The 26,843-nt window shown below is 37.5% G+C and overlaps 1 protein-coding gene across 1 annotated transcript in view; it reads left to right on the top strand.

Annotated features, from left to right (window-relative positions):
* Positions 1-26,843, top strand: part of ITGA4 (integrin subunit alpha 4) — an 85,661-nt gene that overhangs the window by 8,705 nt on the left and 50,113 nt on the right. The window contains exons 3-10 of the mRNA XM_033859973.2: positions 13,437-13,543; positions 13,640-13,769; positions 16,075-16,142; positions 17,424-17,553; positions 18,953-19,038; positions 19,824-19,886; positions 19,978-20,115; positions 23,714-23,825. Of these exons, the coding sequence (XP_033715864.1) occupies positions 13,437-13,543; positions 13,640-13,769; positions 16,075-16,142; positions 17,424-17,553; positions 18,953-19,038; positions 19,824-19,886; positions 19,978-20,115; positions 23,714-23,825 (834 nt within the window). The remainder of the gene's footprint in view (positions 1-13,436; positions 13,544-13,639; positions 13,770-16,074; positions 16,143-17,423; positions 17,554-18,952; positions 19,039-19,823; positions 19,887-19,977; positions 20,116-23,713; positions 23,826-26,843) is intronic.

Genomic DNA, 26,843 nt, shown 5'->3' with positions numbered 1-26,843 from the left:
CATCAATTTTACCTATTCCTTTTTAATGTGACTACTGTAAAATTATTTCATATGTGACTTGTATTAGGGTTCTGTCGGACAGCGCTGTTCTAGAGAAACATAACTTCCCTATGTAAAATAACACTAACTTTTTAGCAGGTGCTTTCCCAGTGTCTATGCATAAAATGATTGGAATTTTCACTTTTCTAGACCAATGTTGTATAGTTACTCGACCTTTAAGCTCTCTCCTTGTACCTCTTTTTCTTACTAGAAAGAACAGTGGTTTATTAAGTTAGTCATCATTATTCCCCTTCAGATTTCTTCCTGGAAATTATATTGCCTTAGCCAGCCTTCTGGTTTATATTACGTAACCTACTTGGAGGAGGTTAAGTTAATTAGCGTTTGTGTCATTAAACTAATGATTACCTCACTCACTTCTGCCTGATTTGTAGGAATTATTAGCTTAACAATAAAAGGCAAACCTCTCACTGTTGAAATTTCAAATATGTCCTTGATAACTTTCCTTTTCTTTCTTATTTGTGATACTCTTTAAATTGTAGCTTATGAAGATGATGTTGATACAGACTGGTCATTTTGAAAAATCACCCCTGAACAGAGGTTGTTATGCTAATTACGCACAAAATTAAGACAGAGAGCTTCATGAATAAACCATCATATTACAAGAATTGTTTCCTTATTTCCAGCAATTTCCCAAACTCCATCTCTAAAAGAATGGTTTCCACCTAATTTAAGAGATGAGATTTTCTAAAATGTATTTTATTTTTTGCCTAAAGTTTACTTGACCACTGGGTGATATTTCTAATGACTAAAAAACCTCTCCCTTTGGCAGTAGTTCTTGGGCCAGATATGGTAATCCATTGTGCTTGTAGGTCATTTATTGAGGGATGTCAAAGGGCGAGAACCTGGGCATACAAAAGAAACATGGCCCTTGCCCCGAGGGGTTTACAGTCTATAGGTTAGGTTATTATAAGAAAGTATGGTGAGAAGATCTAATCTGTTTAGGAGATTGAGGTGATGTCTTCCTAAGGAATTGATGTTCTAGTGGAAAACTGCAAACAACAACAACAACAAAAAAAAATCAAGAGTTAGCCAGAGGAAGAGGTTATGGGAAAGGGTGCCAGACAGAGCAAACAGTGTATATGAAGACCCTGAGGTCTCTGAGAGGGCAGCATCTTTGGACTGAAAGAAAAATGCATACAGTTGAACTGTGGAGTGTGAAGTGGTGATAGGTTGGAGAAGTAAGCAGGGATTATTTGTGTTACAACTTGGTAAGCTCTCTGGAAACTGAAGAAGCCCTGGCTGTCAGCATGCTCGTGTGTGGTTTCACACTCTTCCTCGGGGTGTGCACAATGCAGTGGAGGCTGGTGCTGGGTGTTGGGCTGGGGGTAGCAGATGCTCAGTTGGAGGTGTTGGCTTCAGGTGGGCGTTGTGGTGCCGAGCAACAGAAGGCACACCCTGACGCAGGCCCACAAAAACTTACAGGGGCCCCAGCTGTCCTTGTGCTCCCTCATGGCTGCACACTTTCCCCTGGGCGTGTGCACTGCAGTGAAGCTTGGTGGTGGGCAGAGGGCTGGTGGCATGCAGATGCACAGCTGTAGGGCCGAACCCTGAGGCCGGGCGCAATGGTGGGGTCAGCCACAAGGGTCTAGGCTGGTGTCTTGCACTTGGGCTTTGGTGGGTACAGGGAGGGGCTCAAGTGGCTGGCTTCTTATACTAGGGTAGGCACAGAGGCCTGGGATGACCGGTGGTTTCTGGTCTTTTCAGTGAGAAAAAAAGGGAGTCGGGAGGAACCCAGGCATCAGTTAACACTAATACCTGTGGGGCAAAAGCTGGCAAGATCTGCAGGGGGTCCACAGTGGCTGTACTGGCCTTTGGCTTAGTGCTGAAATCTGCTATTTTCCTGCAGAGCAGGTCTCCGTGAACTGGACTTTGTAATTATTAAACGAGAGAGATGAAAAAGGAGGTTTCAAAATGTTACCCAAGGTTCTGACTTGGGCTGTTGGCTAGATGATGGTGCTATGTCCTGTGAGATGTAAAAGTAAATATCTGGAAATCAGTTGGATGTATGGGTCTGGAGGGCAGGTGTGGTCTAGAGGGCAGTTCAGAGTTGAAGGTAATTGGCATAGAGATGGTAATCAAAACCATGGAGATTAATGAGTTTAACCTGGGAACTCTCTAGGCTGAATAGATCATCAGGCCCAGAAGAGATCCCAGAGGCTTCCTACAACTTGAGAGGCGGCTAGAACAGTGTTGGTCAACTCTGGCCGCAACCTAGGTTCTCCTGCAGAGGTTTAAGAATACCAGTGCTGGTGGCCTCCTCCTAAACTAATAAAATCTCTGGGGGTGGGTCTGGGGTAGGATGTTGTGATTTATAATAAGAATATATTGATATATTTGGTTTTCACCCTCATTTCTGGCACAGAGGTCCTAAAACCCTTGGAGTTTTCTAGAGTGATAAATATATCTTGTTACGTCAGTGAGATGACTTTAGGACCTAAGGATGTGGCTGGTTGCCAGTGGAACCAACCATATGATTAGATAGTTGGAACTTTCATTCCTATCCCCCTGACCTCCAGCAAGAGAAGAGGGGCTGGAGGTTGAACCAGTTGCCAATGGTCAGTGGTTTAATCAATCATGCCTATGTAATGAAACCTCCATAAAACCCCAGAAGGACAGGGTCGGTGAACACGTGGAGATTTAGGACTAGTGGTGCATTCAGAGAGGACCTGGAAGCGCTCGCTCCCTGCAAGTTCCTCATGCCTTGCCTTATGTGTCTCTTCCATCCGGCTGTTCCTGAGTTACTTCCTTTTATAATAAACTGGTAATCTAGTAAGTAAAATGCTTCTTTGAGTTCTGTGAGCCACTCTAGCAAATTATTCAAACCAAAGGAAACTTCAATAGCTGGTGGACTTGAGATTGGTATCTGAAGTTTGTGCATGTGGGGGGAGCAGGGGTATGGGAGGAAAGCAGTCTTTTTAAATTTTTCATCTATTTTAATCAGCTATTAAACAGATACACCCAGTGTATTTTTACCTTTCAGGTTTCTTTTAAAAGTTCTATTACCCATTAAGGAAGTTTTGTGTTAATTTATTAAAGTTGCCTAAATTTCCTAATACTATAGAAGATAGTCACAAATTACTAAATGATAGTAAGCTATTTTTTGGTGTTGCTCAGTAATGCACTGTATTTATTTTACTCTTTGTACCTTTTGACTCCCTTCACCATTTTTCCCTCCCCACCCCCGCCTCTAGCAACTACATATCTGTTCTCTCTCTCTCTGTGAGCTTGTTTTTTTTTCTTTTTTTTGGATTCCACATATAAGAGAGATCATACAGTATTTGTCTTTCTCTATCTGACTTATTTCACTTAGCATAATGTCATCAGGGTTCAGTCATGTTGTTGCAAATGACAAGATTATATTCTTTTTTTGGCTGAATAATATCCCATTGCATATATGTACCACAATTTCTTCATCTACTCATCCTTCAGTGGACATTTAGGTTGTTTCCCATCTTGGCTATTATAAATAATACTGCAATAAATATGGGGGGTACCTAATATTTTTTGAGTTAGTATTTTCATTTTCTTCTGATAAATACCCAGAAGTGGAATTGTTGGATCATATGGTAGTTCTATCTTTTATTTTTTGAGGAACCTCCATACTGTTTCCATAGTGACTGTACCAATTTACATTCCCACCAACAATACATATCCTTTTTCTCCACATCCTCACTAACGTTTGTTATCTCTTGTCTTTTTGATAATAGCCATTTTGATAGGTGTGAGGTAATAGCTCATTGTGGTTTTGATTTGCATTTCCCTGATTAGTGATGTCGAGCATGTTTTTATGTACCTCTGGTCCATCTGTATGTCTTCTTTGGAAAAATGTCTATTCAGGTCTTCCACTCAGATTGTTTGCTTGTTTTGCTATTGAGTTATATGAATTCTTGATATATTTTGGATATTAGCCCCTTATCAGATATACAATTTGCAAATATTTTTTCTCATTCAGTATGTTGCCTTTTCTGTACAGAAGTTTTTTAGTATAATGTAGTCCCACTTATTTATTTTTGCTTTTGTTGCTTCTGCTTTTGGTGTCAGATTTAAAAAATCATCACTAAGACCTATGTCAAGGAGCATGTAGGACTGAACCCTTAACCTGTGGGATCTGACATTATTTACAGGTTAGATAGTGTTACAATGGAGTTGAATTGCAGGACACCCACCTGGTATCAGAGAATTGCTTGTTGATGGTGTGGAAAAACTTCACACACACACACACACACACGTTGGAATTGGGTGCAGAACCCTTAGTAGTGCATCAGGAGTTTCCAAAGGTCCCCAGATGATTCCAATATTCATCCATGGTTGAAAACCATTGGAGAAGAAAAAAGAGCCTGAAAAATAGATTGAGAAGGAAAAGCCAAAGAGGTAGCTAGGAAATCAGGTCAGTGTAGCACTATGGAAGTAGAGGAATGAGAGATTCTATAAAGAGGTGAGTGGTTGGCAGTATCAAAAGTTGCCAAGAGGTCAAGCTAGGTAAGAACTTAGGAGGTTTCGTTGGATTTAGAGAAAATTGGTTCATTAGTAACCTTGGTAAGACCAGTTTTAGTGGTGATACCAGACTTCAGAGAGTTGAGAAGTGAGGAGTGCGAAAATATTGGTGGCAGATGTCAACTCTTTTAACTGGGTTCTTCCTTTATTAAATAAATTTTATCAATTACTTATGCTGGTACTGGGAATAGAAAGGTGGCTAAGATGGCTAAAGCCCTGAAAGAACTCAGTGACAGGAGAAACAGGGAAACAGATAATTACTTACAAGAAAACGTAACATGCATAATGATAGAGACACACAGTGGGGAGAAGGAAGTGTTTGGATGACGAGAGAAGTTTTCCTGGAAGAGTAATTGAGCCAGTTCTGACCAGTTTTGATGAGCATGTAGTAAAATCTCAATGAATGTGAAATGGATGGGTGCATTTCTCAGATATGGGTGGGATCCTCTGGGGCTTGCTGTATATTTCAATATTGTTCCAAGAGGTCTAGGCCAGCCTTGGGTTCCAGACTCTGCCTACTCTACCAGGCAATCTAAAGAATACACACTCCTGAGATAGGAAGCTCGGAACTGACTGTCTTTCAAACAAGGGGATTTTAATTATAGGAAGAGCTGGAGATATCAAATTAAATATGGAAGTGGACTTGCAAGTGACAGAACTGGGCTCAGTAATGCAGTGTGTTGGTTCTGATGCTCTCAGTTTATCCCCAAGAATCTATTTTTAATGATTTGAAATCTTTTTCATATAATTTATATGAAATACTGTAATTCTCAATGAATATGTTCAGAAGTAGTAAGAGTATAGATTTAGTTATCAAATCTCTTTTGCAGGAAATATTTTGTGAAGTGGATTAGACATGTCCTTTTAAAATGATACCCTTTGTAGAAGTCTCTTGTCAATATCTACCCTCTGTGAAATCTTTCTAGGTCTACCTCGCCCCAGTGCTATTCTCTGTTTTCTTGTGACCATTTTCTAGTACTTATTAGAATATCATTATTTTGTCTGCAAATCATTGTCTCTGCAACATATTATCCCACAGTTTAAACTTTGAACGAAAAGATGTCCTCTGTTATCGGTAACCCCTCATCTCAATCTGATCCTACATTGATTGGTACAGAATGATGCCATGGACTCTCTGACTGATTTTTACTTTTCTCACTTTTTTTGGCGGTACGCGGGCCTCTCACTGTTGTGGCCTCTCCCGTTGCGGAGCACAGGCTCCGGACGCACAGGCTCAGCGGCCATGGCTCACGGGCCCAGCCACGCCGCGGCATGTGGGATCTTCCCGGACCAGGGCACGAACCCGTGTCCCCTGCATCGGCAGGCGGACTCTCAACCACTGCGCCACCAGGGAAGCCCTCACATATTTTTAAACCTTGTTATTAGCCTGACCTCCTCCTCCATCCTACCCTGTGAATTCCAAAACCAGGCTCAGAACTTCAGTATTGACCACTGAGCATTAAATGAGGGCAGGTTTCCCTGGAGTTTTTTTTCTGTTTACATTTTTGCCTTATTCTTGTTTCAAAGACACTCAAAATGGTATCTATATATGAGTGATACTTTTTCAAATGAATGCTTCAGTCTAAGAGATTAGTTGAAAACCATGGAAGTACAGAATTTTCTTTCTTTATTTTCTAATATTGGAAGTTAATGTTATATAATAAGTTATTATAGAAATAGAATTAGAATAAGATTATTAATAATGGTGATACTTGGATTCATTTCCTGATTAACAGTGAAAAATACTAATAGCAAATCATTGTAAAGTGGTGTACGGTGGTGGATGACAGTACGGGTTTGAATCCTTCCTTCCCCCCTTACAAGTAGTGTGACTTTGGGCAAGATGCTTAGTCTCCCTTTGTTTCAGCTTCTCCATCTGTGAAATTGGGATAATGATAATAATACCTGCCTCATAGGGATATAGCGAAAATTAAATGACTTAATATACATGTTTACATGTATTAAAAGTGTGCCTGGCACATACAAAGCATATAATGTGTTATTTATTATATAAATAATTCTGTAATTATTGTAAGAAAACATTCCTTCTTTAAATTATGCACAGCAAATATATCCGTTGCTGTACATTTTTCTGCTGTACTTAGTAAAAATACTTGTACAGGTTTTCTGTAGGAATTTAAAGAAGTTTGGCCCTAAGGCACCTGGAGGAAACCCCGATCTTAGGTTCAAGCTCACCAGCAGGATGGTTTTCTAGGGTTCTGAAGCCTAGTGATGTCTCAGGATCAACTCAGATTCATAAAATTGCAACCATCAAGCTTGCCTCTACTGCCAGAACTTGTTCACTTCTGTGTGGAACTCTCTTCCTAAATACAACACAGTAAAATAAATATGGTTATTAAATAAAAAATGTAATTAAAATAAAATGAAATAGAGGACTTAAATAGCTGGCTTTTTCAGGCCTGTGATTATAGGAGTTGTTTCTCACATAAATTGAGCGTGATTATCAGCCATTATCAGATTTTTATTAGGAAGTCGTAGAATATGACACTTAAACATATTTTTCCAGAAAAAAAATACTTCAAGAATGGTTTCTAATTTTGATGTTTAATTTGATATTTTGACTCTCGTTTGCCCCTAGATGACTTGGAGGAAATGGTCTTGGAAGTTTAGTACTTTCATGTCCCATATCTCCTGTAAAACTTGGGTATTTCACTTTTCATTACTCCAAGTTATTGTTATTGCTGTTAAATTCATGAACATCACTGTTACCTTTCAGAAACATCTCCACCACGTTTTATTAGATGTGTGGGAAAAGTACACAGTTTAATATAATAAAAATAATATAATGAATCTAATAGTAATTAGTGTCTGATAAGAAACAAAAACAAGCGGCCATTTGGCTTAAAGAGCTGAAGGAAGGCTGCTGATCCAACCTCACAACGTTGTGAGCTCCCTCTGCTGGTGTGTCCACATCAACGCAATGTGGGTACCCTGGGGAGCAGAAGCATTTACATTTAATGAACACCTACTAGGTGCCAGGCAGTCTTGTATGCACAGACACAAATTTTCTGTAATTTTTATAACCCTCCAGTGGTAGGCCTTGTAATCTGGTCATCTTTGAATTGGTTCGTTTGCTTTTAATCCCATATGTTTTTTCTATATTCTGAATCTTGGTAAATGAAGGAATTGTATGATCATTTTCCCTCGGTAATTATCGCTTCTACAAATAAAGATATCTTGCATGAATGAACAAAGAATCTTTATAGAACATAGACTAGAACAAGGGTCATTTATTTTTCAGGATTATTTAAGAAAAATTTCTAGTGGAAGAGTTTGAAAATACAGGACTCATCTTTCAATGGAATAGAGCTTCACGTTAAAAAAAGAAAAAGTAATTGGTGGAAGTAAGGTCTTTCACTATTTTTCTGAAACTTGAAAATTATGTCACATCTTTTGAAAGATCAGATAAATGCATGTGTTCTCTTAGTAGCCAAAAGGCCAGTCTGAGAGCCCCAATCAAATGTCTGAACTGATGAAGCCACAGCCCAGTGACACAAGCAGATAAACCAAACTTGTCATTGCATCCAGAAGTCCCAGGCTCCCCTACCCACAAAGTGTGTCACTCAAGCTGTCAAAAGGTTACAGAAAGAAGACCTTTGAGTCTGGTCTTTCCCCTTGGTCCTTCCTCAGTGTAAATGCCAAAATATTGAGAACTGATCTCAGTTGAGGAAAAGGTCAGGGTAAGATAGGGACCAAGTAAGTAACATTTTTTGTGAACACTAGAAAGTTGACTGTATAGTCTGTGGGCAGACTTGTGATATTTTACACATTTTCATCTGAAAAAAAAGGTTTAGAAAGTAAAATTTATCCAGATAATTCATATGTCTGAAATATGTGTACAGTTCTATTGTATATACTCCAGATTAGTGGAAAATAACTACTTTTAGATCTTCAATTTCTAAAAGCTTTTGATTTCCTTTTTTTAAAAATTCTTTTCCATTATGGTTTATTACAAGATATTGAATATAATTCCCTGTGCTATACAGTAGGACCTTGTTGTTTATTTTATATGTAGTAGTTTGTATCTGCTGATCCCAAACTCCTAATTTATCCCTCCCCACCCTTTCCCCTTTGGTAACCGTGAGTTTGTTTTCTGTGTCTGTGAGTCTGTTTCTGTTTGGTAAAAAGTTCATTTATATCATATTTTAGATTCCACATATAAGTGATATCATATGATATTTGTCTTTCTCTGTCTGGCTTACTTTACTTAGTATATTAATCTCTAGGTCCATCCATATTGCTGCAAATGGCAGTATTTCATTCTAAAAGGTTTTGGGTTTTGATTCTAATCTTTTCTGTTTACCAGCCCCATGGATTTGGGCAAATCACTTTACTTCTTTAAGATTCTATTTCCTCACCTGTAAAATGGGATCGATAACACTGTCCTCTGTTGCTACTCTGAGAAATAAAGAGTTAATGTGTATGGTAAGGGCTCGCTGACATTGATATGCCACAAATATGTTAGGGAGGAGGATATATCCCATGACATATGTGCAGCTTAATCGTATCTTTAGCTTAATCCTTAAAATAATAATGTCAGCATCAGCTAATGTTTTCTTGCTTTCTCTGCCAGGCTCTAGCCCGAGCCCTTCACATATACCTCATTTAGTCCCAAAATCCTTGCAGAACCCCTCTGAGACAGGCACTTCCTGGAGGCCCAGCTAATTCTCAGTCCTACATCATCCTACTCACATATCGCACTTTGTAAAGATCTTCAAACCTGCAAACGCTTGTTTTCCTTCAGACCATCTGTTACTGTCTTAAAACTTAAGGGACTAATATTTTGGAAGTAGGAGAGAATAGTAGAGAAGGAAGAAGACCTTTCCAAAGCTTAGATCCCTGAGAGTTTGGTGAAAATTTTGTAGTAGTATCCTCTACTAGAGGATTTTGTGGTGGTATAAGGGGTTTCAGAATTCCCTCCCTCAGCAAATATTTTGTTCCTGCCTACTGCATGTAAGGCCCTGTTCTGTGCTGTGGGAATGCCACAGTCAACAAAATAGTCAGTCTGCCCCCATGGAGATGACAATCAAGAGCAAATATCTAGTCTTCCATATTCTCTGTCACATTTTGGCACTTGGAAAAATGGCACTAAAACAGATGATGTGAATAAGAGCAAAAAAGACAAAGGCGGGGGGAGTGGTAAAGAATGTACCTAATTGGCTTTGTACTAACATCCTTTGTATCCATCTATCAAAATTACTGCTTATTCACATTTATATACTCATGTATACACTGAAACAAAATCAATAAGTGGAAATAAAAACTGAATAGTAAGCATACATTTTTGTATTTTCTTTCCCAAATGAAAATCGAAAGAGGAAAAAAAAGAAAGGGAAAGATGGGCTTAATTTTTAGAATAAGGGTTATGGTTTTTATGTGCTTTATATTTTTAACGTCTACTGGGAAAATGCATTCAACTGCGCTAAGAATTAGTCATTCTAGTTATATAAAAGCATGGAAAATTATCACATGTTAATTTCTGCTGACCTCTTTTATGTTAAACCATGTAAAGTACTTTTTTCAATTATGAAGCTGATTTGATTTTCTGAGTTTAGATCAGTAATGTATGAGCTGAATTGAAAACCAGATTATAAATCATTTCAGCATGACATTTGGATAAAATATAATCTGCGTTTATTTATGGTGTTCTGTCAGGGAAATTCATGAGAATTAGCTTTCTCATGACAGTTCTAATGATCATCATTTCTGACCAAATCAGAAATACTGTATTTCCACATGAAGAAAATTGGCTTAATATTTGATATCCTATTCCAATATTTAGGTGAAACCAAGGAGGGCAAAAAGGTATTACTGCTATTTTCTAAATGGAGTAGTTCCTTTCACATGTAACACAGGAAATGACATAACCATGTACATTGCAGAGCAGTTGCTCACAAGCCCAGCTGCACACTACTGTTACTGGGGAGCTGTTTGAAAAATTCTGATGTCTGTGTCTCAACCCAGGCACATCAAATCGGAGCCTCTGGGAGTGGGACCAGGTGTCAGTATTTGTTCCAAACGTTCCCCCCCCCACCACCACCATCACCCCAGGTGATCCTCATGTCCAGTCAGGGCTGAGAACCACGAGAAAAGGCGTGGCCTCCGGAGCAAGGAAGTTAAGGCAAAGCTCTGGAGGGGCCCTGAGCATAAGTTGGTGATGTGAAGGGCTGACCTCTCTGCCAAGATTCTGCAGGCATTACAGAAGTAAAGGTGAAAAGTTGCTAGAAATGAAGACCCAGGTCAGTAGTGGGGATTTATAGGCTGTTCTTTGAACTGATATTGTCTTGTAACCAGTGCTGAAAGTACCTCAGGATTCTCTTTGCTGTTGGGTGCTACTCTGTGGCAGAAGCAGTATTAGGAAGTGGAAAGAAGAAACCTGTATAAGCGTGAGTCTGTATGTCTGTCCACTTACTAGAGTTAGATTAAGTGTGTGACTCTAAGTGTGAGAATCTGAGCAGTGATGACATTGTGATGTCACCTGGTGAGGCTAAAACTAAAACAGAAAGGATGCAATGGGGAATAATCTGTGGACACAGAAAACAGTTTTATAACACAAGAGTTTCTCTAGTTTTCATTTTAAAATCTACAAATAAGAGAGCTCAGCTAAGAAACAGATGACAATTCACAATTTTTGTGCATAAGAACTTTTGGGCCATTTTCTTCAGCAATTTACATGGTATTTTTTAGTTCTAAACTATTGTATGTTTACTACGTACATACTATTATATGTTTTTAAACATTGGGGTGGCATCTCTAGGACACTAAATTTGTTCCTAAATATTGGCCGTAATCTTAATGAAACTGTCCATTAAATATACCACATTTTAACAGAGATAATGTGTTATTTGTGAACTCTGTCCTCTCCTGTCCTTAATTTTCCTCCTGCACAATTGCTTAGTTAACTGAGTGTTGACTGTAATTTGAGGAAGACTTTGGTATTTTCAGAGAAGATACTTTGTTGAAGTATCTATTGGGATAAATAATAACTTCAGCTTCAGGCAGACAAATCTACCATTTATCATCTATTTTTGACATTAGTAAAAAAAAAAAGCAACGGACAATTTTAGCAAAAAGTCAAACTGAAATTTGCATCACAATGAAAATTTAAATTTATTTGTCATTCTTTCACTTTCTTTCAATTACGTTGGTAACAACTTTCTATGTTAGACCTTACCCATTCAGTAGTACAACATAATTGTCTTTCCCTCTCCCTTATTCCTTCCTTTCTTTATTAACTTGAATATAGAAACCTTATGCTTCCACCTGGACCATCCTTGATCAAGGTTTGGGCTGCAGCAATATCCCCTTCCCATTCCAAGTAGACATTGCTAATCAACCCCAGCATTCTTTTTCCAGACAGATCCTTAGTCGTATTTCTCTGTCTCATGCCCTTGGCGGGCACTACCAATAGGTGGGAGTTGACATTACTATTCTCCAAGAAAATTGGCCAAAAAAAGACTATCCATATACCATGGTAACAATGTTCCAGATCATGAGAATCACCTGGGGTAATCAGGGCCTCACCTGGACCAACTAAATCAATCTCCAGAGACGGGGCTAGGAAACTTTCTTCAGTTTAGCTGTGTTGAAGGGTTGGTTTGTCCTGAACAACATTTTAAGAGAACCAACAAATGTTCATAAAATGTATGCACAAATATCTTTCCACACTCCTTAAAATCTCTCTTACCCAGGAGACTTAACTGCAAATAATTTCACTTTCTAATACTAACCTCATCTATGAAAGTATTCTGAGTTTGCCCAGGAAGCATTATCTAGGGGTCAAGGTTATAAGTGCTTGATGATTTAGAGCGTGGTCCCTATCAATGTATGAAAACTTGGTACCAAAATTAAGTTAAAAAAAAAAGTTCCATGTCCCTATCCAGTCAAATTGATGCAAATGTTTTTATCTGCCTTTGTAACGGAACTGTCATGTGGCAATTGAAGTGGGTGGAAATAGCAAAAGGAATCTTAATATACTGCATCTTATTCTCCCCCAAAATCACTTACTTGAAATCACATTTAATACAGGATCCCAGCTACAAAGCAAATAAGTCACTTTAACAAAAAGAAAAATTACTGGGCTGATCACTTTTTCTTGCACAGTTTAGAAGTATTGCCCGTGTGTAATATTTTACTTTTGGCTTTCTGGTTATTCATGCCTTTGTGAAAGTGCCTATTGACGTTGTTTCTTTGCTAAAATAATCCAGCTTTTCAAAGTCTTTTTTTCTTTGTTGAGAATGTCACAAACCACTAAATGTAAACCATAGGGCAGTTTGTTTTAAATACTGGCATTATTAGTATGCTAATTATACACAGCTGCTTTCCACATGCTCCATCATCACCTCCAGCTTCAACAAATTGTGACTTAAATGCTGAGGACCATATTGTAGTCCTTCTATTCTTAATGTCTCAGAACAAGAAACGTTTAAAAAAAGTGCTCTGGAAATGTTGCCTACATTGCTAGATAAATGATCAAAACAAAGATGACATTCTTTGCCAAGTATTACACAATGCAGTTGGACTTGCAGAGCCAATGTTGTTTTAAACTGGTTTCCCCTCTCTTAGTCATGTTGGTTAGCTATCTCCTATATCAAGGCCATCTCTTCCTGGTGTTAGCAGTCAGAGGGCATTTCTACAAACAAAAATCACCTGTGAGAGAACAATTATGTTGGCACAGATTAACTGACGGTTACCCCAACAATGTGCACCAAATGTATGATGACAAAGAAGCAGGGAAAGGGGGCATTCCACAGAGGGCTGAAGGAAAAAACACTGGGGATAAGCATGTGTGTTTGTTTGCTCTTGTAGAATAATATTGTTTTCAAGATAACTGATGATAAAATTATTTTCAAATGCTGTAGGTAGCCCTAATGGAGAACCTTGTGGAAAGACTTGTTTGGAAGAAAGAGACAATCAATGGTTGGGGGTCACGCTTTCCAGACAGCCAGGAGAAAATGGCTCCATCGTGGTAGGTTATTGAAATTAGTCCACTGATCACATCGTGAAATCAGATACCCTGGGTGTGACTTTCACATCATATGGTCTACTTTTATGTTTTATTCAGACTTGTGGGCATAGATGGAAAAATATATTTTACATAAAGAATGAAAATAAGCTCCCCACGGGTGTTTGCTATGGAATGCCCTCTGATTTACGAACAGAGCTGAGTAAAAGAATAGCTCCATGCTATCAAGGTAAGGCATGGTTTTGATATTAACTGAATCAAGAGAAATAAGTGAATGCCTTTAAAAATTTTTCTTCAATTTTCAATTTGGGATGTTTGGTTTGGGGTGGGAGGATCTTTGAAATAGCTCTGTTTCCTTTAACTACTCAGAGTATTATTTCCTTTTTTATCCACTTGCGGTTGTTTTAATTTTCAAAAATGTACTGTGTTTTTAGGACTAGGAATTCTACAATTTAATTTGAATAATTTTAGCATCTAGTTGAGCATTACCACTTTAGCATTAAATATATTTTCTATTCAGTATAAGGGAGTCTAATGCCCAGCAAGTGCAGGACACTTCAAATCATGAAATAGATTGAAAAATACGATCAGAAGCAAGAAAATTGTTTAAGTTTCTTGCTTTACCTTTAGCTTCCAACAAGATTTAGAAAGATCCAAAGTATAAATGTAAGCAGATCTTTCCCACTCACTGTCTTTTTTATTTCCCCAAATTTACTTGTTTTCCTTGACATTGCAAGGGATTGGTATCTTAAGTTTGAAAGGTCTTTCCCATAAAAATTTTAGGTCATGGTTAGTGCATGCAGAGCTAGGACATAAACTGAAATGAGCAAAGTTAGAGGTAAATGTCCACAGAGTATTGAAAAAATGATACCTGCAACAGAACTAAAATTCTGAAAATGTGTCTTTGGAAAGGATAAAATATATATGAATGCCAAGTTCCAGTTTTTCTAACCAAAATGATTATCCCAGTGTCCAAAGGAAATTTCTATTACTTGACAAAACTTGGAGCAAGTATGCAAATTGAGTTGGTTTTATTAATATTGGAGTCTTTCCTCCCTGGAATTTGATATAATAGAAAAGATTATATCGTCTGTATTCCTAATTTGCCTTTGAATGCCAAGAAGATAAAAGGTGAATTTTAACTTCTCAATTGCAGTAAAACTTACTCTAGCTATTATCCTCTTTTTCGTAATAGTTTATGCTTTACACTTCAAAACATTTCACAGTAGAGGCCTCTCTCCCTGGCTGTAGCGGCCTTCATGGTCATTTGGGGTCTTGCAGTCTCTCCATAATGTAAACCTGCCCAGCCTGAGTCATAATCTTCAGTTCAGGTGAGGCCTTTTCCCTTGTGAACTTGGTTCCCTTTAAAATCAAGTGTGCAAATGTTTGACAATAGGAATTAGCCGTATAGGCTGAAGGAAACCTGTCAAAGGACAGTCTAGTAGAGATGCAAGCTAAATACACCCCTCAACTGCAGCACCCCTCCCCACCTAGCTGGCCCCATGTCTGGGGCTTTTAATTGCCCCAGAAACAACTTCTGACTATTCTACTGGTGTGAAGTGATGCATTTGACCACTTAATGTTCTGCAACTCTTGTCCTACTGCTGGCTGGTCCCTTCACAAAATGCTGGTGCCTCCCTGGGTGTAGACTTCAGTCCTGTACATTTTCTCATGTGTTCTCTGGGTGACTTTGTACATGGACATCCAGTGTCCATAGATGACAATGTGCACCACCCCCAAATATATATATATATATATATATATATACACACACACACACACATATATGTATGTATGAATATATATGTAAATAAATATATGTATAAATATATACCTAGCCACATTCTATGAAAAAACAAGACATGATGGCAGAAACCTAAGACACCTAAAATTATGGTAATATTTTTTAAATCAAAAAATATATATAGGACCAGAGAAGATATAAAAAGGAATGAAAAAGCATGACAGGGAGTGGTCATTATAAATGACAGCAATTTATTTAACATTTCTGGTTAGCAAAGCCAAAATGAAGATGTGGTCCTGTATCTTCATAGAGGTTTACTCATGTCAGTTCTTCAGGTAAAGCAAGTTTTGTGCCCCTAGTAAGTTTCACAAAGCAACCATTCATGGGGGCTTTGTAAGAAGAGACCCTCCATCTCCATGCAGATCTTGACTCTGTTATTTTCAGCCAGGCAAAAATCTAGGAAGCCTATTTTAAATGGAAACCTGAACTGGAAGCCACAAATCCTACCTCTGTCTTAGATACTCACCTGACAACTTTTTGAGTGTATGCCGCATGTTCTTCCCATGGAAAAGAGGCTGGGTAGATTTTTCTAGTGCTATTTCACAAGAATATTTTGAAGATCAACGTGGAAGATATTTGTGACCTTAAATTTTACCACTTACTATTTTTTTAAAAATAATACTGTAAAAGAGCTCTTAAAAGGTATACTTATAAGGATTTATAAATAAAATTATGCAGATTTTGTCTGTTTTAAAATGAAATCATGAATTGTTTTTCTACTTTATTTTAGATTATGTGAGAAAATTTGGAGAAAATTTTGCATCATGTCAAGCTGGAATATCTAGTTTTTACACAGAGGTAATTGTCCCAAAATAGCTGCTATGGATGTTTACATATAGAATTTTAATTTGACTTAGAAGATTGATATTATGCTTTGAAGAAAAATTGTAGAATACTCAAATAATATGTCTCTTAAATTTGAGTGTAATACCACTTAATTTTCACCACTCAATATTCGACATACGTATTGATAAAATATTAATATTTAGATGGCTGTGTCACGCAAGACCAACTAAAAGTCTATACTAAAGAAGGTTACTTTTATGAAGAATTTAATAGAAATCAAAAGTAGCTGTAGTTATTTGTTAATTTAAGCATTGAAAATATCTAGGTGTGTTATATTTAGTTATTAAATTGCTGGGGGGAGGAAGCGTATGAGTTAACACTTTTCATTAGAAGTGTGAGAACTGGGAGATTTAAGAACTTAATAATATCCTCTTAAATGAGATATGGTCCCAAACTCTATTATTCTTTTTCTAACACTATCACATACACAGTGAAAGATCACAATTGTACTCAACTCCTAAATCTCCCAGTTTCTCTCAACAACCCATTATGACGTTATGAATGTTTTCTAAATCTTTGTAGACAGGTTGTATCACGCCTGGGGTTAACAATTTCCTTAAATATTGCCTAGTATGGGAAAATAATAATGCTTGCTTTCTTTCTATTTAAATTGACCTTTTTTTTGTCAAAGTTTGGATTGTTTAGGAAATTTAGAAATGTTACATAGCTTTAACTGCTGAAAAGTTTTCATATTTCACCAGACAAGTGTCTGCTCTTTCCTTTCTTCTAAATTCCTACGCTTATCATCAAGTATGCCCCAATTTCATTCGAGTTGTTTTTTTTCCAAGCTAACATTATTAAGGAACCTATTCATTAGCTTTTTGCAAATTGAAATAAATTAAGTCCATTTTTTACTCTTTGGCAACACACAGTTATCTCTGTAATGAGCACTAATGAGTTACCCAGATAGATAGGGTTTACTTTAGTAGAAAACCACATTGCCTTTCTCCCCAAAGCTTACTCTAGTGTTCAGTGATTCTACCTTTGATTTTAAAGTCCGCTGATGAGCATGAAATGAGAGTTTCAGCGTTTCTTCTCTGAAATTCTCATTTTAGGTGAAAATTCATTAGCTAGCTTCTCTGGCTTTTTTGATGTGTTTTTAAACTCATAAAATGCTTACATTTCAGAAATTTATAAACATGTATTTTTGTCACTCTTAAAGTGTGTATCTGGAGGAGGTTTTGGGTGGTGAGATTAAACTTTTAAATGATGATAATTTTTTTTTTCTTACAGGACTTAATTGTGATGGGAGCTCCAGGATCATCGTATTGGACCGGCTCTCTTTTCGTCTACAATATAACTACAAATAAATACAAAGCTTTTTTAGACAGACACAATCAAGTGAAATTCGGAAGTTATTTAGGTACTATAAAAATGGACAAACTCGAATTATCTCTGCCTTACAGATACTAGTAATTATAAATAAGGGAAGTTGTATCTTCAAAAGATCAAAATGGGGCTTCCCTGGTGGCGCAGTGGTTGAGAGTCCGCCTGCCGATGCAGGGGACACGGGTTCGTGCCCTGGTCCGGATGCCATGGAGCGGCTGGGCCCGTGAGCCATGGCCGCTGAGCCTGCGCTCCGCAACGGGAGAGGCCACAACAGTGAGAGGCCGGAATAACGCAAAAAAAAAAAAAAAAAAAAAAAAAGATCAAAATGGCCAGTAGTAATTAAAAAGCCATTTCAGAAACTCCCTTTTTAAGGATATAGTCTCTGAAACTTCAGTTAACTTAATATTTTATGTATGTAACTATTGTCATCAATATATAATTCTTAGATTGGAACTCCTGGTTTAGCTTCCTCTTTTGCAGTAAATCACTTATAAGCTTATCTTTATGCAGTCAACTTGTTATTATAAAGATAGCATCTGTTGAGTGCCTGTCATCTCCTAGGAACTTTTGTAAGCACTCTACATGAAACAACTCATTTAATCATGAATGGATGAGTAAGTATAGTTTCTTCAAGGACCAGCTGAAAGTCAGTGGGACTGCAGACAGCATTCTAGACAATGGGTAACATTATGAAGAATATGGGTCTAAAAACGGCCCATTGACCTTTGCCTCATAAGTTCTTAGAATATTTCCCAGAGCATAACTATTTTTATCATTCCTATTGTAATTATTTCTGAATATAGGCTGTTCACATTTGAAGTGAACCTCCCCCCCCATTCATACAGAAGGAATTTATTTTAAAATGGAGGGAATTCAGTTACAGTTCAGCATTTACTTGTTTACGGTTGAAGGATATCTTGAACCATTATGTTAAAAATGTAACTTAGTATTATGCCTTTTATCACATAATAAAATAAGAATATTTTACCTTTTGTGTAATCATACAGTTTTATCACAATCGGAAGGTTTCAGGGCAAGAAAAGTTGAAGTTTAAGAAGACTTTTTTTTTTACTTAAAGTTCAAAATGTTATATTTTATATACGTTAAAATATTTCTGTTGTAATAGTAGAAACTACCATGTCCTAATATACAGAGACTAACAGACCACATGTAAAGGTGCTATCTTCAGTTTCTAAGACTTAAACATATAAGCCATATTAACACACAGATTAATAATTGCTTAAAGCATATAAAAACCAATTTTGAGTATTGCTATTCTAAATATTCTTAAAACTCTATTTACTGTCGTCATTTTGAATTCAGTCTCATTTAATTATGAATGGATTTATGATCCATTCTATAAGTGGATTTATGATAATGAATTGTACCCATTGCGAATGATGATTCTCATACTTGTCTCCATTTTCTTGAAGGATACTCGGTTGGAGCCGGTCATTTTCGGAGTCGGCACACTACCGAGGTAGTTGGAGGAGCCCCTCAACATGAACAGATTGGTAAAGTAAGAGTTACATTTTTATATTTATTTCTTCTAAAAGGTTCATATGGATTGCATGAGAGAATGAGATATTACAGGAGGAACTGCAAAAATTCTAAGCAATGAAGCTGGAAATGATGAGAAGTGTGCTGCATTTAGTGGGCGAAATTTAGTGTGCTGCATTTAGTGGGGAAAACGGGCGAAAGTCGTATGGCTTTTAGATACAATTGAGCAGGAAAGCTTTCAGGAAGACTACATAAATCAAATGAGGCTCTTCTTTCCTATGAGTAATTGTTTCTGAGATAGAATTGTCTCAAGATGTCCAAGGAATACATTTATTGGTTAATAAGTTTATAGCTGAAGGCAAATCAAGGCAGCTACATTCCTGGTACAATTGTGGTAGGACCAGAAAGAACAAAATGTTATTTCTCGTTCTAGTTTTTGTTACATTGCTGCATGAACATGACTTTGAGGATTGAGACAAACAACATTTTCTTTTTTTTTCTTTTAATTGGAGTATAATTGCTTTACAATGTTGTGTTAGTTTCTGCTGTACAAGGAAGCGAAGCAACTATATGTATTTTCTGTGCTCTCTAAGGAAACAGTAAGATTGTTCCTGAGAAGGTAGTTTTTCAAGGAAGGCATCTTAATGTGAACTTGGTTCCCTAAACCTTTTGTATCACTCTGAAAATGATTTTTCAGAAATATATTTGAGCAATTACAAGTTATGAAAATTAATGTTTTCATTGACTGAAACATTTTTAATGTGATAGCAGTCTGACCTTTCCGAATTCTTTTCCCCATTGCAGGCATACATATTCAGCATTGATGCAAAAGAACTAAATATCTTACATGAAATGAAAGGTAAAAAGGTAATATGTCTCTACCTTCGGTATCACTGAGGGCTTTGGTGAGTAATTCTGCTTTTTTCTCAATGACTGGATCTGGTTTGCCTTGGAGCAGCTTGGGTCTTATTTCGGAGCTTCTATCTGTGCGGTGGACCTCAACGCAGATGGCTTCTCAGACCTACTTGTGGGAGCTCCCGTGCAGAGCACCGTCAGGGAGGAAGGAAGAGTGTTTGTATACATCAACTCTGGCACTGTAAGTCTGATTGGCTGCAATTTGGAAGCCATGTATGGGATTTTGATTGAAACTGATGCTTTTCTTATTCCAAAGTTCTGAGACTATAGATTTTTAGGCTTATTTTACTGATGAAAGTAAAAATTGTGGTATTGTACTGATGCTTTAGAAATGAAATGGAATATGATGATGAATGGGCCACTGTCCCATTTTTTTTTAAATTTTATTTATTTATTTTTGGCTGTGTTGGGTCTTCGTTGCTGCACGTGGGCTTTCTCTAGTTGTGGCGAGTGGGGGCTACTCTTCGTTGAGGTGTGCGGGCTTCTCATTGCAGTGGCTTCTCTCATTGTGGAGCACGGGCTCTAGGCGTGCAGGCTTCAGTAGTTGCAGCACACGGGCTCAGTAGTTGTGGCTCACGGGCTCTAGAGCACAGGCTCAGTAGTTGTGGCACACAAGCTTAGTTGCTCCGCGGCATATGGGATCTTCCTGGACTAGGGATCGAACCTGTTTCCCCTGCATTGGCAGGCGGATTCTCAACCATTGTGCCACCGGGGAAGCCCCACTGTCCCATTTTGATATCTTGAAAGTATGAGATCAGTTGTCTGGAGTTTCCCTATGCACAGCTTGTATGTGTTCACTGAAGTAGTTGAAGTTTCTTCCAGTTTTATTATGATGCAACTCTAATTTGAAAGAATGATTTTTATACAGCCCTAAAACTGGGAATGTCCTATTGGTTTGATGGTAAATGTCCCTATGTAATTTGGTAATTATAAAACACTACTAGAGGGCTTCCCTGGTGGCGCAGTGGTTGAGAGTCTGCCTGCCGATGCAGGGGACACGGGTTCATGCCCCGGTCCGGGAGGATCCCACATGCCGCGGAGCGGCTAGGCCCGTGAGCCATGGCCGCTGAGCCTGCACGTCGGGAGCCTGTGCTCCGCAACGGGAGAGGCCACAACGGTGAGAGGCCTGCGTGCTGCAAAAAAAACAAACAAAACAAAACAAAAACACTACTAGAAGTAGAAGATAAAGTATGAAATGTTTTTAATTTCTTGATTTGAAAACAATTGGAAACAAGATATGTTTTGATAAGATGTTAATTTGCACAATTTATATAGATTATATTCCTGATAAGAATGTAAAATTGCTATAGTTTATTCCAAAGTAGATACAGTAGTTGTAGAAATAGGTATTTACTTGCTTATGGTTGAGTTTTTCAATTCTGGGGGGTGTTTTGGAATAGAAACTGACCACTTGACAATTCAATTTAAAGAGTTCTGCTGGCCTTATCTTGACAGTCTATCTTCCTGGCATCAAATCAAAAGAAATAATTGATAGGGCCTTAGTGGGGTCTTCTTGGCCTGTTTCTTTGATTTAAGAGCAAGAACAGGTTTGTGAGAAAATTGGTTCATTTCTTAAGTCACAGCATTTTCATTTAGGATTTAACAAAGTAAAATCTGTTTCCAGAAGGTATTTTTTTAAATCAGTTGTTTCAGAGCATTTAGTAAGTATTTAGCACCAGGCTAAACTCTTTACAATTTAAGAGAGAAAATACTCAGTCTTACAAAGCTGGGAGATTCTTAATGTTCCAAATATAGAGCAGGAAAGTTATTCTCGTGCTGGGATTTCCTCGACTGTTTAAACCTTAATTTTAATAGTAAAAGCGTATCATCTATGAAGTGATCATTCATATCTCATTAGTAGTGAAATCAGACATTACTCTCTTATATAGATATTTCACATTTTCCTATCCATAAATGGTCTTCCTTATGCTAGCTGCATACTTTTCTTTCTCTTTAAACTAAAGTTTTTGAGAACAGTTTAAACAGTAGCATATATACCTAAAGTAAGGCAATAATAGAAACGTTTTTCCCACTGAAATCTCAAGCAATCCCAATATGAAAAACAGATAAAAGTGAATTGCCTTTGCTTAGAGGGCAAGGGAGGAGATCTACCCATTCGACTATCCTCTTGTTCGCCCCTCACTTCTACATCCCTCAAGAGAGGGCATCGCTGTTGAATACTGGGGTTAATTTTATAATTGATTTCAGCTTTTAAAACCTCTTGCATAAGTTATTCTTCTTTTGTTGCCTTCCAACTTCCTGTTTCTTAACTTTAAAAAGACACTAACTACTACCTGACATTATATTATATGTTTATTGGTTTGGTTTGCTGTTGTTTGTCGGTTCTTCCGTTGGAGTGTAGACACCGTGTGGAGAGAAATCATCTGTTTTATTTACTACTGTTTCCTCAGGGCTTGAAAGAGTCCTGGACAAGTTGGTGCTCAGTAATTGTTTCTGCATGAACTCAAGAAAGAGTGATACTTGAATGAATCTGGCTTCCACCTACTTCTGCTAAAATAGCTCTCAGGGGTCCCCAGTGAACTCTTGGTCACCATTCTGTGCCTGGAGAATACTTGAAGAATAGTGATCACCACTTCTTGAAGCTCTTCCCCTGGAACTTCAGTGCCTTTGTGTTGTTTTAGGTCTGCACCTTCTCGTCCTCGCCTCTTCTGCTTTCTGCTCTTTACATTAGGCATTTCTCTAGGAGCAAAACAAGTATAGGACTTTTTTAGTTGGAAAATAAAAGGCGAAGGGCACTTCACAAGGGGAAGAACGTGTGTGCTATGGAAATGAACAGACTTGTTTGAGAAGAGGGAAGGATCTATGATGAGTAGTGCATGGGGTTTGGTTTTGTTTTTAATACAAGGGAGTGACGTGATCAGAGTTTGGAAAGAGGTCTGGCAGCTGTTACTGCAACAGCTCCTGTTGAAACATTATTGAGTGTCTAACTGTAATAACTCATCTTCCAACTTCAGAGACAACAGTTGACCAATCCATGCTTCAGTGCTGCTGGAAAAAGATCACCTAGGCCAGCTTCAGTCGTGTCACTCCTCAACTCAGAAACCTTCAGTGGCTCTGTCTTGTTTTACAAATTGAGAGTAAATTTCTCCCAGCCTTCAAAGTCCCACCCCATAAGACTGCAGTCTGACTTTTTTCGGCCTCATTCATTGTACATACAGTTGATTATAGCCAAATTCTTTGCGATTTGTGTTTTGCTGATTATTTTCTCTGTATATCAAAACTTTGCCCATCCTTCAGTAGCCACCTTGACCGCTACCTCCTTTTTTGAAATCTCTGCTGGCTCTCACAGTTAGATATGCTCTCCTTGCTTGTCAATATTGCGAAGCAGTCTGTACTTCTAAGGCATTTACATGCTTGGACCATGCCTTTTCTGTAACTGGGGGCTTCTTCAGGAAAGGGAGTGTCTTATACACACACTGCCTTGTCCCCTTTCACCCATTCAGTCTTTGCACAGTGCATTGCCTTTGCTAGGAACTCACTAAATATTTGCTAAATTGAATTATCAAAATGATTTATTGGATTTTCAAAGCTAGGGATCATGAGTTTGACAATTTTTTTTTGTCCTCTGAGCTCTAATTATATGTGTTGACATACTTGACAAATATTTATTGAATTGAACTGAGATGTGTGTACTAAAGCTCAGGCTATAGTTTGTCCAACCTGTTTGAAGCATTAAGAAAAAATCCATACCCAATTACAACAGTAAATCACGTGTAAAGTTGTGTTATAATGACACCTTTCTCCCCCTTTCTATCTAGGGAGCAGTCATGAACGAAATGGAAATAGAGCTCATTGGAAGTGACAAATATGCTGCAAGATTTGGGGAATCTATAGTCAATCTTGGCGACATTGATAATGATGGCTTTGAAGGTAATTAAAAGTATCCAATTTGGTACATGATTTCCACTTTTAAAGTGGCACATGGAAAAGAATATAATTGGAGTTTTATGTTGTTTGTCTTTCTATAGAAAATGGAGGCAGACTGGTATGCTAAGTTGTTTTTCTTTAGTGTTATCCCTGATTCCTTCTCAGTTGCCAGCTATCGTTTCTTACTACTGTTAATAAAGAATGATATGCAACATACCTTATTTCATTGCTTCTAAGGCACCATTGATTATAAGTTGTTTTATTATAAGTCATTATTTTATGTGCCCCGGAAAAAATGGTGCCTCTTAAACCGCGACTCACTTTTTTTCTATTTTAAGAAGGACCCTGATTTCAGGAATGTGAAAATGTGGGAAAAAATGTGCATCATAGACTCACTGGATAACAGTATTTAACTATCAGTGTAGTAAAGACACTGACAAAACCCAACAGAGGCTGGCCACAGAGCTGGAGCCGGGCTCTGAAAGCCCCCGTGCTGTGCCAGGCTTTCCTTGTTCAGCTGCCCTGTTGTGGGAAGATTTGGGGATCCCAGGAGAGAGTCCTGAGCGGTGGTAAGGGGGCAACCGGCAGACTCAAGGACAGTGGATATTTACCACTCGATAGGGGTGCGTTTCAATAATGGAAGAGATGGTCTCATCAGAACTGTGACTGTTGCCTAGATATCAGTCCTGCTGTTGAAGTATCTGTCTCTACCAGCCTTCCCTCTTAAAATTTGCTTTTTGTTCAGTCTAGTTCTAAGCGGTAACTAAGTCTATTAAAACTGTGCCTAAAATGATGAATGGGTTTGAAGGGAGAGTGTATAATTCCTCAAGTTCAGCAAATAAGTATTCGATATTTTCAGGGCTCAGAATTGTCTTCTAGATATGGTCATTGGCAATTGGTATATGGTAGAAGTAGGTCAGAATTTACTTGGATACTGGACATAAGTGAGGGAGTACTGTAAATTCTCACTTTCTTAATATCTTCTTATGCCTAAACGCTTCATTCTACTTTAAATGTATAAAATGTTATTCTACAAGGAGCAAGCTAGTTGGTTATTGAATATATGCTTCCAGTGAGCCCTCTTGAATGTAAGATAGTGTAATTTGGTATACAAATATTACCATTTCTGGATGTATTTTACTATTTTTAAAACAAAAGGAGAGAAAAAGTATACATATATGTTTCTATGGTTATGATTACACATAAAATTTTACGTTAAAATATCTAAAAAATGTTATTATGATGTTACATTTCACAAGCAATCAGCAATTCTGTGATATTTATTGAGCACTTATTTTTTGTCAGTTGTACCATGCCAGGTGTAGAGTATGTGCCGTAATGAATGTAAATGAAGGAAATAGTGGCACTCCTTTTTATAGTTTTACAATCGAATGGAATATAAGATTAAGACGTGAAAAAATAAACATTATATAAGTGGTAAATTTAGACCCAACCTAATAAATATCTGTGAAAAAAACCATGTTTTTGCACCTTGATATTTCATATATATTATATAAAATAGTAAAATTCTTGCTTTTAAAAACAAAATCATCATTTAGTAAAATACTTATTTTGTTTACTTATAATTCCTTCTACATCCTCTTTTAATTGACACATCCAGGGAAGAGTATTCACTATTTTGAATGTATTAAAATATTTGAGAATGATTTTTCATTTCTCATGTGAACATACACAGATGGTTGTTGCATATGACAGGATTTCCTTCTTTTTGATGGCTGAATAGCATTTCTGCTTTGCCCATGGCTATGTGCTTTCTACATTTTAGATATTAGCCAAGACCATGCTGATTTGGAAGTAGGCTCAGTGTGTTCTAGCTCTTCACTGAGGTCTTTAATTCCACCATCTCGCTCTGTCTGCCTGGGTGAGCCAGCAGGGCATCTATGTTTAATTTTTCGTTATGTGATTCCCTATTCTTTTTCCCCATCTTCTAACTTAGTTTGTTTTGCTGGGATATGAGTGAAGTTACTTCACGTTCATGGCAGAGTGTGTGGGATTGTGTAGAAAAGAGATGAAAAACCCACCTGTTCTTTTTCCTTCCTTCTCCAGTCTTAGATGCAAATCAGACTTAATGTTTTTTTACTATGCACAGCTTTGTGGTGTTTTGCATAGTAGACCTCAGTAATTTTGGCGTTCACGACATCATTTTTTTATTCTTCAAAAGAAAAAAATTAGAATATATTTCCTGTGTCCTTAGGAAAGCAAAACAAGCCATTTTCTAAGAATATACCAATCAATTTGGCAAGAGTCCAGCATAAAAATTTCATCAAAAGTATGAGAAAGTTAAATAGGTAATAGACAAACCTATTCAACCAGTGTGACCAGACAGACAGATGATAGCAGTTTAGCCATAAAATGCTTTTGGCAAGACCACTTATTTTTGTTTTTTTATGTTGAGCCCTGTCATCTGACTTTTAGACTATATGTTTGAATATTTTTTTGAGCAGAACCATAATAAAGTTCTGCAGCTGTAAACTATATTATTTTATGTGCTCCTGAAATGCTTATATATTATCAGATCATATATTGAGCACTTCTTTCACACATGTGCTAAGAGGGGAGAATGTTGGTCACAACTTTACTGTTGATGATTTTATAGAACATGGTGATGGAGAGCAAAGGTTGTGGAGCCAGACTGCGGGGTTTAAATCCCAACTCTACCACATCCTGGCTCGGTGACCTTGAGTGAGTTACATTCTGTGCCTCAGTTTCCTCATCTATAAAAAGTGAGGCTCAAAAAGAATTTGATAGAGCTGTTGTGAGAGTTACACGAGTTACAGTGGGTTATGTGAGAATAACATGAATAACGTATGTAAAGCCTCTAGCGCAATGCCTGCATTGTAAACAGTATATAAATACTAGCTGATGTTAAGATTGTTATGATCATACTAATGATAATTGTTATGGTTTATACTAACAGTGTAGTAAATGTTCAAATGGAAAGTAAAAACAGTTGTCAGATATCTCTGTTTATTCTCTATGTTTTGTCCCAATGGTGTTGCA

This window comes from Tursiops truncatus, chromosome 7, assembly GCF_011762595.2.
Source record: "Tursiops truncatus isolate mTurTru1 chromosome 7, mTurTru1.mat.Y, whole genome shotgun sequence".
NCBI lineage: Eukaryota > Metazoa > Chordata > Mammalia > Artiodactyla > Delphinidae > Tursiops > Tursiops truncatus.
Note: the sequence above shows the minus strand (reverse complement) of the source record. Positions and strands in the feature narration are given on the sequence as shown.